Source organism: Triticum aestivum, chromosome 6D (genome assembly GCF_018294505.1).
Source record: "Triticum aestivum cultivar Chinese Spring chromosome 6D, IWGSC CS RefSeq v2.1, whole genome shotgun sequence".
Classification (NCBI taxonomy): Eukaryota; Viridiplantae; Streptophyta; class Magnoliopsida; order Poales; family Poaceae; genus Triticum; species Triticum aestivum.
The window spans coordinates 120,683,186-120,698,417 of NC_057811.1; the positions used below are offsets into that span (position 1 = coordinate 120,683,186).

The window sequence follows — 15,232 nt, forward strand, 5'->3', positions numbered from 1 at the left end:
CAGCAGGACGAACCTAATTACCATGTTAATTAAGTTAGTTGTATTAGGCTGGTTGTAATGGGGAGTATCATATACTAGTATCATGCATATGATACTAGTGTATGATACTACATCTGTAATGCATAGTATCATATATTAGTATCATATGATACTATATTTATTGTCATGCATGACACAAAGTAGTACATCATTTAATATGATACGGTATCATGATATGATACTCAAGCCTCTCTTTCTTCATTTAATTCTATGCCACCTCATCAAAATTGCTTAGTTGGCATACATGATATTACCTATGATACTCCCATTACGACCAACCTTATGGTTTGTCGTGAGCAGAACTAACATTTACTTACTTCGGTTTTCTAGGAAGAACCTCTCAATCGCAGCAAGCACTGGGGAGAATGGGAGGAAGGGGAAGCGGAGGAGGTGGAGCAGGAACCAATGGAAGACGAGGAAATAGAAGAATCTTAACATGTGATCCTATAAAGCTCCAAACTATTGGGCACTCGACAGTCCGCACCCAACGGATGACACAATAGTTGAATAGCATGTGGTGTGTTTATGAGCTCAGGCTCAGACACACCCGCATGAACAGTAAATTCAAGGGGAAATATCTACATAATTTAGACAACAATCTTGTTTGTGTCCTCTAACCAGTGAAAATTAATGAATAAAATATATGTATGGTGATCTCAGCTAAAAAGAAAAGATAGGTGCTATAAAACGGCATTGTAGAGCATTGTTTTTTTCCTAGATTACCAGACATGTATTTTCATTGCCAAAAATTGAGTGCAATTAGAATACACGAGCATTCTGGCTATTCTTTTTAAATAATACATTTTTTACTAATTTTCATAAATATTACGCTGGGTAATTTTTTTTCAAAAATAATACACCGTCGGCCCGCTGCAGGCCGACTGGGCCTAGTCGGCCCACAGCAGGCCGATTGGACTCCAGTCGGCCTACAGCTGGCCGACTGGCCCCTGTCGGCCCACTGTGGGCTGATTGGGTGGAGCTAATTGGCTCGCTGTGGGCTAATTGTTTTTGCAAAAAAAGTAGGCATAAAATATATGTTTAAAAAAATGTTAATTATGTAATTAAAAAATGTTAAACGTGTATAAAAAAATGTTCCTGTTGTATACAAAAAATGTACAATATATATGCAAAAAAGTTGACTAAAAATATGTTTTAAAAAGTGTTAATCATGTATTTAAAAATTGTTAAATGTGTGTATAAAAAATGTTCCTTATCTATATAAAAAATATAGAATGTGTATGAAAAAAAGTTGACACCAAAAAAATATGTTTGAAAAAAATGTTAATCATGTATTTGAAAAAATGTTCCTTATCTATACAAAAAATATAGAATGTGTATGAAAGAAAGTTGACACCAAAAAATATGTTTGAAAAAAATGTTAATCATGTATTTGAAAAAATGTTCAACGAGTACACAAAAATGTTTCATGTATTGGAATGAAAGGTTAAACGTGTATAAAAAAATGTTCCAGCTCCGGATCCGGTATGGGAGCATCACGGACCTAAGTATGATTGGTTGCTCTTTTTGTATGGAACTGGAACATTTTTTTCAAACATATTTTTTTGGTGTCAACTTTTTTTCATACACATTCTATATTTTTTGAATAGATAAGAAACATTTTTATACACATTTAACAATTTTTAATCATGTATTTGAAAAAATGTCAACTTTTCAAACATATTTTTTGGTGTCAAATTGTTTTCATACACATTCTATATTTTTTGTATAAATAAGGAACATTTTTTATACACACATTTAACAATTTATAAATACATGCTTAACACTTTTTAAAACATATTTTTTATGTCAACGTTTTTGCATATATATTGTACATTTTTTGTATACATCAGGAACATTTTTTTATACACGTGTAACATTTTTTAATTACATGATTAACATTTTTTAAACATATATTTTTTATGCCTACTTTTTTTGCAAAAACAATTAGCCCACAGCGAGCCAATTGACTTCAATCGGCCCACAGTGGGCTGACAGGACGCAATCAGCCCACGGTGGGCCGACAGGGGTCAGTCGGCCAGCTGGAGGCCGACTGGAATCCAATCGGCCTGCTGTGGGCCGACTAGGCCCAGTCGGCCTGCAGCGGGCCGACGGTGTATTATTTTTGAAATTTTTTTATCCAGCGTAATATTTATGAAAATTAATTAAAAAATGTATTATTTAAAAAAAAATAGCAGCATTCTGCTGCGAAAAATATTTAGTTTTTTACTATATTTCTTAAATTCACTGTTTGTAAAGGTGTATATGAGTCTAAGCTCAAAAGTGAATTTTGATTGTAGTCTCACTCCGCTCCAACTATCTAAAAAAATGAACAATAATATATTAAAAAATACCCAATAGTTCCTTTTTTTTACATAAATAAATAATATTATTTTTTGGTGTAATATTATATTTTCTTGGCGCAATAAGATAAACCAACAGACCTCACAGGTACATGCACACAAGTACAAAACCATACTGGAATTGGTTGACGTTCAAACAGATGTATTTAGATGTTCTAGATACATTCGTTTGAGCATCAACTAATTCTAAATAAAAGGTTACTAATAATTGTAAAGTTCACCAAAACACCATTACTACACCGCCGCATGTCCCATGTCCCCTGAAACCAACCGGGAGAGAAACCACACTACGGCCCTGTTTGTTTGGGCTTTTGCTTCTGCAGAAGCAAAAGCCCAAAGAAGCCATAAAAGCCCCAAAAGCATATATTTAGTAGCTTTTATGGTTTTTTGGCCAAATTGAAAAGAACTTCAAAAGCAGAAGCTAAAACCCAAACAAACAGAGCCTACAAATCTCAGAGCGCCACGGCCAGAGCTCACGAGATAACAAGAGGTACGTCTCGCGACTGGGGCTCCCGATCTAGCGCCGCCGCCACCCTACACCGCCGCCAGATCCCTCCTCCTCTGCCACCTCCCTCCGCCACACCTTCCTCCCCCACCGCACCTTCCTCCCCTCGCCGTTGCCTGAAGCGCCCTCCATCAAAGTCCGGATGGCTCTGGGGAAGGTGGTGGTGGGGCCCTTCTCTGGTTGCTCGGCCGACCTTGGATGGCGAGCTCGGACGCCAGGGTGTCAGTCTCGGGATCTTCGGTGGTGGCTGGTGGTCGTGGCTACGTGGGCAGCCAACGCTGGCCAGGCAGTGGTGCCGATAGCTCGGTGGCTCGTTTCCTCGGGCCGATGGGCTTGTGGAGCATGGCCGGCTACGCGTGTGCGGCGGATCTAGAGGTGACCAGCTTATCAACGTGACGGGAGGTCGAGTGCAGTTCGGTTGACCAGGTGGTGGTGCGTGAAGGGTTCGGGCCCTTGTGCCCGGATCTGACGGTCACGGCGGCGGCTGCCGTTGTATGGGAGATGACAACGGTTGGCGCGGTGGTGGGTTCTACCTATAGAGCCCGGAATCAAGGCGGCAACCCCTCTTCTTGGACGGGTAGGACTCGGTGGACGTGTGGGCATCTCGGAGACTGGATCTTGAGGTGGTGACTGTCTTTCTAAGGCTGGTGGCGGTATGAGATGTCCCCTTCATCAAGAGATCGGGTTTGATGTGGTTCGGCAGGTGACACATGCACCTCTTTCGGAAGGATCGAGTAATGCCTGTCGCCAGCAGGTGAAGCCACCGGCGGATGCTACGCACGACGTCTTATGCGGAGACGTCAAGTCATGTCTGCTACCGACTGGTGTTGCACGGTGGCTCTGGCGGAGGTGTCATGTTTAGCCAGTTGCTGGGTATGGGACATCTTTGTCTTCTGGTGTCCTCTCCAGAGGTATCCGGTTATCGAGCTGTCGGTAGCCAGATAAGGGATGATGGCTTCAATGACGAGTTTACGCACTCCAGTGAAAACACAAGATCTCTGATCAGGCTATATCGACGCGCGCCTGCGTGTGACCTTGCTGAAAGTTCTGGATTGAAACTTAGCTTCAGGGATGACAATCGGGAGTTCAGCCTGTGTGCTGGACTCGCCATCATGGGCGCACATGCGGCGAATTCTTCTTGAAGGTGTAGTCTAAGAGTTGTGTATTTTTCATTTCTGATGGCGTCTTGTAACATAGGGTTAGTGGCTATCTGATGGAGCTATTGTCGCGAGGCATGCGGCCTCAAGTTTCCTTTTCATTTTTTTCCAGGTCAATGTTGTTCAGTTGCTAGATTTTTACATTATTATAATATATGATGGAACAAAAAAATTATAGTGGTATGCAACGTCCTGTTGTAGAGAGTGGGGATAATCCTCCTTTTTGAAAAAAAACAAAACACCATTAAAGCGACTTCAGTCGAACACTAAAAATGGCTAAGATAATGCAAATGACCAGCAGCCTGATGAAGTGCACAGTCACGACGCTACAAAATTAATGGAGGAGTACACGGCATATCACACAACAGATTAGAGCATCTCCAACAGCCGCGCATCACGCCCCGCGCTAAAAACTAGTTTGCCGCACGCAGTTCGCCTAGTTTTGCGTGGCCGCCAGCGCTGGCTCCAACAGCCGCGCTGAAATGCAGCGCGCGCGCCGCTCCAGCAGCGCGCAAAAAATGTAGCGCGCGCGACTTGCCGGGGCATTGCATATATGGCATTTTGGACACAAAATGAAGTTGAAACATTCAAAATGCAATGAACATGACATATAAAATGCAGCGCGCGCGACTCGCCGGTGCCGGAGCCGTCCGCCGCCTTATTCTTCTTCGCCGATGTCTTGCCCTTCTTTGGCCGCGCCGTATTGGGGAGCTTCGAGGAGGGGGCGGCGGCTTGGGCCGGCGCCGGCGCGACGCCACCCGCCGCCGAGGTCATCCGCGCGGCATGAAGAGGCCGCGCTCGAGGCCGATGGTCGGAGGAGCTCCGGCGGAGGCGAGGCCAACGCCATCCGGGCTAGGGATTGCGGCGGCGGCGGCGGCGGCAGCAGTGGAGGGGTCGCGGCTATAGGATGGGGTGAGCGGGGTGCCGACGCGTGCGTCCATGGGGTGCAGTTCGGTTCGCCGGCGCCGGCGCGCGCGGGGCGTAGGAGGCGGAGAAGAGAGAGTGCAGCGCGAGCGCTCGAGTATGCCGCGCGCGGAAGCGGGCGCCCCAAATACGCCGCGCGAGATAGCGAATCCGACCGCACGCCCAACTCCTTATACCACGCGCGCGGTTATTGTGCGCCCGCTGGAGCCACCTGCCGGATTGCGCGCGTTAAACTGACCAAATTTACGGCACGGCCCTTGTTTAGCACGGCTGTCGAAGATGCTCTTACGCGCTTACACATCGGTGCACATACACACAGGAGCTGAAGTTATTTTTCACAAATCATGGGCGTCCGTATCGTCCCGTCGCGGCCGATTGATTTGATTATCGTCCGCCGCGATGACGTCACAGTAGCTCCCCTGCAGCTCTTCCACCAGCTTCAGCAAGGCGACATGTGAGGTCCCACCGTCGCTCACCGCTGACTTGGCCGCCTTCTGAGCCCAGGCCGCCTTCGCTCGCATTTTCTGCCCGTCCGAGTCGCCGGCGTCCATCAGCCTCCTGATCTTGTGCTCCACCTCCGCCCTACCCACCACGGCCCCCGCGCCCCCGGCGGCCATTATCCTCACCCCGGCGCCGATGATGTGCGTGACGTGGTGCGCGTTCAGGTGCTGCTCGGCCATCTGTGGCCACGGCTTCCCCGCTGCCAGGCTCTCCATCACCGAGTTCCACCCGCAGTGGCTCACGAACCCTCCCACCGCGGGGTGAGCTAGCACGCTCCTCTGCGGGATCCACCCGCGGACGATCCTTCCGTGCGGCCCCGCGTCCACCGGCGGCGACCACGTTCCGGACCGGACGGCCCAGAGGAATGGGTGGCCGGACGGCACCAGCCCGCGCGCCAGCTCGTCCAGCTGCTCGTCGGAGACATGGGCCTGCGTGCCGAACGACACATAGACCACCGACTCCGGCCGCTCCGCCATCTCGTCGAGCCAGGCGAGGCACCCCTCCGGGTCCTGCTCCTCCTCGCGCTCCGGCACGTCGCCGGCGGCGAGAAACAGAGGGCCCACCAGCCAGGCGCGCGCGCCCGGCTGGTAGAACGACATGAAGGCCGATACGTAGTCCTCTTCCAGCATGGCGAAGCTGTTGACCAGGACGCCCCAGCTGCGCGCGTCGGACTTGCCGATGTCATCGATAAGGAACCGAGTCACTGGGTCCTCGGCGTCGCCGAGCCTGGTGATCGTGTCCGGGACATCCGCTGCCGTGATCCTCACGTGTTCCGGCATATGGGAGACGTGGAAGCTTGCGCCGTGCTCAGCGACAGACGGCGGCGGGCTCGTGATGAGCGATCTGCAGGTGGCCATCGAGAAGCAGGACATGCCTTGGAACACGATGCGGCGGACGCCCGCGTCGGCCGCGACGCGGTGCGTGAACCCGAGGAAGGAGTCGGAGACGAGCACGAGCGGCGGGGCCGGGAGCGACGCCATGAACTCCGCGAATGGCGCCCGCAGGAGCGCCGTGGCGCGCAGGAACGTCGGGTAGAGGTCCGGGCCGGGCAGGGTGTCCGTGGACTCGACGCCAGATGGCAGCGGCGGCAGCGAGGGGAACGGGAGCACCGCGAGGCGCACCGACGCCGGGAGACGGCTGCGGGCGAAGGCGAGGTTGGCGGGCGTGACGACCATGGTGATGTGGAGGTTCTTTTGGTGCACGGCGAGCGCCGTGGCGAAGTGAAGCAGTGGGAGGGTGTGGCCCTTCGCCATGAACGGGAACACGACTACGTGGTCGCGGCCGGCCTGGTTGCCCGCTCCGTTCGCGGCATGGGTGGGTGCGGCGGCACCGTTGTTGTTGTTGGTGGTGATGGCCATGGCAGAGCGTTGCCGTGTGGTTTGCAGGTTGGGTTCTGAAGGGTTGAAGTCTATGGTGAGGTGACGTGAGGTCCTATATAGAGAAACTCAACGCATGGATCATGTGTATCCCTTTGTACTATATCTTTTTGATATGCGGAATCAATGCTCTTCTGGATATGATATCTGTATCTCTGTATTATTGCAGACACTTTCTTTTTCCAAATGCAGTTTCGGTGCACACACTTGTAATCTGAATTCAATTATACAACAATAAAGTAAGTCAAGATGGTATTCCTAAAAAAAAAATCAATTATACAATCCTGTCACATACTCTCTCCGTCCGTGAATAAGTGTACTTCTAACTTTTGTCCTAGGTCAAAGTTTTAAAACTTTGACCAACTTTATAGGAAAAAGTACTAGCATCTATCACACTAAATTAATATTAGTAGATCTATTTTAAAATGTACTTTCATAATATATCAATATGATGTCATATATGTTGTTACTTTTTTGTATATAGTTGGTCCAAAATTTAAAACTTTGACTTAAGACAAAAGTTAGAAGTACACTTATTCACGGACGGAGGGAGTACAGTGTCTATGAGCATGTTTAATAATATAGCCAGTTGTTGGCTATAACAAGTTGCCATGTCATTTATAGTCAATCTAATAGCCAACACATATAATAATTGGCTATAAAGGGCGTTTCGGTGCCTAGGCTCATATGCAGCCGGTTAGAAAAAAATTCATAAAAAATTTAAAAAATATTAAAAAATTCTAAATTTTTTTGTGCGGTAGAAAATTTGATGCGAGAGGCCCGCTCCAAATTTTAAGTCATTTGGACATCTGAGCAGCTCTCAGAAAAAAAAGACAAATCAGGCCAAAACAATATATGAACAGTAAACATTTTTACATACCACTGAATTGTCTTTTTTGCTGAGAGCTCCTCAGATGTCCAAATGATTTGAAAATTGAAGCGGACCTCACGCATCAAATTTTCTACCACACAAAAAAAATTGGAAGTTTTTGAATTTTTCTAGTATTTGTTTTGATTTTTTTTCGTCAGCGCGGGTGCAGATGAGCTCGGGTGCAAAAATGGATTCTTCGAAAGTACTACTTTACCAACATATGGCCCACCTTCCACTCTCTCAAACCTTCTTGGAGCTCGTGTTACAGCCGGCTGTAAGTCTACAACCCGCTCATCTTCTCTCTCTTCCAACTCAACAACATTGTAATATTTAAATTCTTATAGCCAACTTACATCACATTATTATATTTGCTCTAAAGGTCGGAAAGTCATGGCCAAGGTTGAGTGCACTGTCTATCCAGCTATCTCAAATTTGCGTACTCGTGTAGTAGCAACGGTTCACTGCGAGAGTGCTATTGGTTCATTATCGCAATAGCAACTGTTATTATTGCCGTAGCATTGGTCCATTACCAGAGTACTCCCTCAAACTCATATAAGACATTTAGATCACTAGTTTACAGAGGCAGTAGGAGAATCAATTTCAGTTCACATGTGCCCAGTTTCTTCCTGCCACCCTACTTGTTGCTTCTTTTCATGGCTTTGTGTCAGTGTGCATGATGAGACAATGCACTTCTGTTGCGTATACCTTTTACATACAATGGGCAATTTAATGGAGATTGAAGAGAGGGGAACCTAAAAGCTCTTCCTGACACACAACATTCGTGTTCACGGGCAATTGGGCAATAGCACCTTCTTCTGGCACAATGTTTGGCTAACCTCAAGTGTAACCTTTCCAAATCTCTTCATCCAGTTTCAAAAAAAGAAAAATCTCCTCATCCATCCCACCAGCCCAAATCCTCTAGTGTTCAGTGCCATAAGCTCTTCTTTAGAACGAAGACCCTAGAGACGTCTGGCCTTAAATTAATAAAGCCCATAAACTAGGCAGCTTAACAAACTACAACCAAATCGATAAACCTGAATGACATAATTAGTGTGGTACATGGCGTAAGGCCCAAAAGAGAAGAATATGCAAGCCCCAACATAAGAAGAACCCCTTCCCTACGACGACGAAACTGGCTGACGCGTTGTAGACTGAATGGTACAGAGTTTGTCCATCACACTTTGCATGGCTTCAATGTCACGTTGTTTCCCCCAACGGAGCCCATTACCGTAGAAACATATTGCATTTAAAGATAACATCAACTAGGTGTGACAGGAAAACATATTCGAAATGATTTTATTACGGATGTGCCACAAAGCCCAAAGCAAAGCACCCACACAGCGCCGCATAATTCGTTTGTTAGCACCCCGCTGTCCACGAAGCATCTCTAGCAGGTCCCTACCGAAGAGAGGATTCCAAGATTGACCTGAAGCTTCTCGCACTACACACCACACAAAACGTGTGAGATGGCAACGGAGGAAGACTTCATTAGCATCTTTCGGAGCGCGGAGCGCACAAGCACCTGTGGCCAGCCCTTGCCTATTGGCTATGTTGACTCAGGTTGGGAGACGGTTCCTAAACATCTGCCATAGAAAGATTTTCACTTTTAGCGGCAATTCCGTCTTCCAAAGAGTCGGGTTCGCTTGTCGATGATGGTGTAGAGGGGCATCTGCTACTAGAGAGCGGTCGGTGGGCGACGGGGCAATGAACACACTATCTGTGATGCCTGCAACGGTGAGCACATGTGTTCCTATGAAGGGGAGAAGTACTGATGCGAGTGGGCGATGTGTACTGCTGCGAGCCAGCGGGGGTCTTGTTGCCGACATTCGCCGCGTAACCATACTCCTCGCACCCACGGTTGGGAGCATGGGGGTGAGACATGGCGGGGAGGGTCAGAGCACATGGACGCGCGAGAGGGAGGCGGAGGAGACACAGTGGACGAAATCCGACGGCTAAGTTTTGGCCGATAGGACGGTGGCTAGGGTGATCGATCTGGCGATAGGAATGGTCGCCCGACGACTAGATCAACCAAAACAAAAACAATATACTTTGCACGCTCATAACTGGCGATCAGTCGCCGGGAAGAAGGTTTGATCGAACTAATTCGGTCGCCAGGGGAAGCTGCTCCCAGCAATGTATCGCCCCCTCCCCTCAATCGTTAGCCGGGGGAGGGCCAGGGTGAACCCCATTGGCGGGAGTCCCGGTATATTGTTTTATTTAAAAAAATGTCATGAACAAAAAATACATATTTTTCATATGGATAATCAAAGAAACATAAAATGTATAATTTCCATGAATATGGAAATATGAAAAATGACATGCTACTTTATAGAAATGCCATGCTAATTTATAAATTGACAAATGGATGATTAAAAATGTGTCGTGTGATCTAAAAAATATGAATTTTGCCATGAAGATCTTTCACTGTGAAAAAAGGCATATTTTGGAGAACATTTTTTTTGCCAGGGACCAAAAACAAAATGTCATGTTGTATTTTTTTTGCTTTATTTGGTCTATTATGCAAAAAAAGGGAAAAAATGACATGTGAGTGGAAAAATAAAATTTCCATGCCAATAAAAATAAAATTGTTACCCTATTAATAATAGAACTGTCATCCTCTTAACAATAAAAATATCAGACTCTCCATAATAAAACTGTCATCCTCCTATAATAAAAATGTCATGTCATTAAATAATAAAGATGTCATGCTCTTAATCATAAACTGCCATCCTCTTAATAATAAAAATGTCATGTTATTGATTATTAAAATTCCATGCTCTTAGTAATAAAAATGGCATCCTCTTAATAATTAAAATATCATGTTATTAATTATTAATCATGACATGCTCTTAGTAATAGAACTGCCATGTGAGAAAGTAAATAAATTCCAAAACTGCCATGAAAAAGTGATAAAATTTCCCAAATGCTTGCATGGGTGTATTACAAAAAAGACCTAGAAATTTCCATGCTGCGTAAAACACATGGCAAGTTTAGAAAATTCCTCTCTAAAAATTAGGGATTTTCTGTTATTTCAAAAATGGAAAATATTCAGGATTTTGGATTTTTAAAATAAAACAAAATAAACTAAAAATAATGTTGCTTCAAATATATAAAGACAAGTTTTATTACATGTTTCCACAAACCTACTTCAGCCCAATTGGTGAAGTGTGCTCACCTCTGTGCAGGTCTGCAGGAGGTCTCGAGCTCCCATCCCCATGCACCTCACGCGAATTTTTGGGAAAAAGAGTGAGCGTTCGTCAGAAAACATTGTACATCGAATGACTTCAGCTCATCTACCTGCTGTCGGTCTTGCGCCAAGATCCATGCAACGCAGGAAGGCGCTCGCCAGGGTTGGCCTCCTGGCAAATGTTCGTCAGATGACATTTTTGTATATTTTAGTTGGCTGGTTTCACACAGGCGGCTGTGTCGCATTATATGTGCTAAAATGTAAACACAAATAAAGGTAAAATCCTAAACTGCTGGAATTTTATCTATTTATGGGCCAGCCTAATAATAAGAAATTCCTAATAAATCTTAAAGGCCCACTTAGCCCATTCATGGAAGGCAAGGGCCACTACTAAATTTTAGTCCCACGTTGCTAGTTTAGAGGGAGTTGGACCTTTTTATAAAGGAGGTTCTTTCCCCACATGTATAAGCATGAGAACAAGAGGGACATCCACGCGCGCTCCTCCTCCATCGCCGCCCGCCTCGGCACGGAAACAAGCCGATGTCTACATTTTTGCCACGCACGACGGGTATACGAAAGGTCACGCGGGAGCTTCCGAACGGCGCGCCTCTTCGGCTGAAGTCTGTTCGCTTCGTTTCCCTCTCTTGCTTCATCTCCCGTCGCTGGCGTCTCGCCTCCTTCTCTTGTGCCTATAAAAGGGAGGTCGCTCCTCTCAGAGAGATGCATTAGAACTTCTTCCTCTCGCCACCGGTTCCAATCTCTGAGCTGCTGCTGTCTTCCTCATCCCGGCTTGCGGCGTGCACCGCGAGTCGGGACAGTAGGCCTCCGAAACCCCACCGCTTTGAGTCCTGTACTGCAGAAGGGTGATAAGGTTTTTGGGGAGCGCTCTGCGTGACTACTGACCGGTTCATCACGGACGCTCCGGACACCGACGATCACTTCCCCAACGACGACTTCTTCCCCGACGTCGACAACCTCTTCGACGACATGGCTGGCAAGGATGTCGACCCCAAGTCCAGTGCTTCTGCTGCTGCTATCCCGTACGTGTTCTTCCTCTTTCTGTTAGAGGTCCTGCCACAGTTCCTTGTTCTAGTGTCTGCCCTAAATATGTTACGTTCTACTTCATATATGCAACTTGCTCTATTGTCTACTCTAGATATGTTTGGTTATAGTTCATATTTGCAGATGATGTTTACCTTCTCACTGTCAGACTGCGTGACTTGTTTCTCTGCAATAATAATCATGTTTTATCTAGTATTTCTGTTAATACATATGGTAAATTGCTCATATTTCCAACAATCCAAAAATCTTATGATAGGCAATTTACCCCGAGTGGTTTTGCTGCTTCCATGAGACCTCCTATATTTGAGGGTATCCACTATTGGCTCGTGAGAGCAGTCTTATGGTTTGAAACCATGAGTTGCTATGACGCCACTCTCGGCAAACCTGAAGGAGAGTATGATGCTCAATAGGAACAAGCTTTTCAGAAAATGGATACCCTATTTAAGGCTGCTCTCTTGAGTGTTCTTGGTGAGAACATAGTTGATGCTTATGCATCAATTGATAATGGAAAAGATATGTGGGACGCACTCGAGACAAGTTTGGGGTCTCGGATGCTGGTACTGAGTTGTGCATCATGGAGCAATTCTATGATTATAGGATGACTGGAGAGCGCTCCGTGGTTGAGCAAGCTCATGAGATACAGTCATTTGCTAGAGAAATTGAGCACTTCAATTGTATGCTACCGGACAAGTTTGTTGCCGGAGGTATCATCACTAAGCTTCCTCCTTCGTGGAGGAACTTTGCTACCTTACTGAAGCATAGGAGTTTTTCGTTCCGGATCTCATTGGTACTCTTGATGTGGAAGAAAAGGCGAGAGCGAAGGACACACGTGCTCGAGGTATTGAGGGAGGATCTAGTGCCAATCTGGTACAGAAGAAAAACTTCCAGCCCCACAAGTTCAAGAACAAGGGCATGTTTGATGGTAAAGCCAAGTTTGATGGGAAGAACAAGGTTGTACAGCACACGAACTTCAAGAAGAAGAATGACAAGATGAAAGGTGTTTGTCATGTGTGTGGAGATCCTGATCATTGGGCTCCTAGTTTCCCTAATCGCTATGACAAGCGTCATCTTGGGAAAGGCGACAAGACCGCTAATGCTGTCATTGGAGACACTCACATGAAGGATGCTGGGTATGGTATATTTCCCACTATTCTTTCAGTATGTCATTCTCCTGACTGGTTGATTGACACGGGTGTTAATGTGCATGTATGCAGTGATATTTCCATGTTTTCTTCTTATTAGAACGCAGGGACTTCCACCGTGCTGACGGGAAACGGTTCAAGTGCTTCTGTTCGTGGTGTTGGCACGGTCGATCTGAAGTTTACTTTGGGAAAGATCATGCGGCTGAAGAACGTGCATTATGTCCCCTCCGTCAATAAAAATCTTGTTAGCGGATCTCTTCTGTGTAGAGATGGCTACAAGCTTGTCTTTGAGTCGAATAAATTTGTAATGTCCAAGTATGGAACCTTTGTTGGTAAAGGCTATAAGTCGGGACGCCTGTTTCATTTATCCTTGTCAGACGTTTGCAATAAAGTTGTTAATCATGTTTGCAACAATAGTGAATCAAGTGAGTGGCATTCACGTCTCTGTCATGCTAACTTTGGCTGCATGTCGCGACTAGCCAAGTTGAACTTAATCCCTAGTTTCACCACTGTTAACAGATCTAAGTGCCAAGTGTGTGTGCAAGCTAAGCAACCTCGTAAGTCTCATATGACTGCGGAAACAAGAAATCTTGCACCACTAGAGCTCATACATTCAGATCTTTGTGAAATGAATGGTGTGTTGACAAAAGGTGGAAAGAAGTATTTTATGACGTTAATTGATGACTCCACTAGATACTGCCATGTGTATCTTCTGAAATCTAAGGATGGGGCTTTGAAATATTTCAAGATCTATAAAGCTGAAGCGAAAAACCAACTTGATCGAAAGATCAAGAGGTTTAGGTCCGATCGTTGTGGAGAGTATTTCTCAAATGAATTTGATCCCTTTTGTGCGGAACATGGTATAATCCATGAGAGGATGCCTCCCTATTCACCTCAATCAAATGGGGTGGCCGAAAGAAAGAACCGTGCTCTAACTCATTTGCTTAACGCCATGTTAGACACATCGGGTCTCTCCAAGGCATGGTGGGGGAGGCAATATTGACGGCATGTCATGTCCTAAACCGAGTTCCCAAAAAGAACAAAGAGATAACTCCATTCGAGGAATGGGAGAAGAAAAGGTTAAAGCTCTCTTATCTACGAACCTGGGGCTGTTTGGCGAAATTCAATGTGCCAATTCCAAAGAAGCGCAAGCTTGGACAAAAGACTGTGGATTGTGTTTTCCTGGGATATGCTTTTCACAGCATTGGTTATAGATTCTTGGTTGTAAAATCTGAGGTACCTGATATGAATGTCGGTACGATCATGGAGTCGAATGATGCAACTTTCTTTGAAGATATCTTTCCCATGAAGGATATGGCTACCTCATCTAATCAGGAGATGCCTAGTTCATCAAATCATGAACCAGTTACAATTATTGAACCTGCCATTTCGATGGAACACTTTGAAAATCTTGTGGAGGAGAACAATGAAGTTCCTACTAGGAGCAAGAGACACTCCCAGTTCCTTTGGTGATGATTTTCTTGTCTATCTAACAGATGACACTCCCAGTTCTATTTCAGAGGCCTATGCATCTGAAGATGCTGACTATTGGAAGGAAGCGGTCCGTAGTGAGATGGATTCCATCTTGACAAATGAAACTTGGGAGATAACTGATCGTCCTTATGGGTGCAAACCTATAGGGTGCAAATGGGTATTCAGGAAGAAACTTAGGCCTGATGGTACTATTGAGAAATACAAGGCACGACTCGTGACCAAGGGTTATACCCAAAAGGAAGGTGAAGATTTATTTGATACTTACTCACCCGTGTCTCGACTGAGCACTATTCGAGTTCTACTTTCACTAGCTGCCTCACATGGTCTTCTCGTTCATCAAATGGATGTTAAGACTGCTTTCCTAAATGGAGAGTTGGACGAGGAAATTTATATGGAACAACCAAATGGGTTCGTAGTAGATGGTTAGGAAGGAATAGTGTGCAAGTTGTTGAAGTCTTTGTATGGACTTAAGCAAGCACCCAAGCAGTGGCATGAGAAGTTTGAAAGAACTTTAACAGCCGCAGGCTTTGTTGTAAACAAAGCTGATAAATGTGTGTACTATCGCCATGGTGGGGGTGAGGGAGTTATCCTTTGCTTGTATGTTGATGACATAC

General features: G+C 45.8%; 1 protein-coding gene across 1 annotated transcript; it reads right to left on the reverse strand.

Annotated features, from left to right (window-relative positions):
* Positions 1-5,233: 5,233 nt before the first annotated feature.
* On the reverse strand, positions 5,234-6,873 carry LOC123141315 (scopoletin glucosyltransferase-like). The gene has a single exon (XM_044560493.1). The coding sequence runs from the start codon at positions 6,842-6,844 to the stop codon at positions 5,321-5,323; it is 1,524 nt and encodes a 507-aa protein (XP_044416428.1). The 5' UTR covers positions 6,845-6,873; the 3' UTR covers positions 5,234-5,320.
* Positions 6,874-15,232: the final 8,359 nt, after the last annotated feature.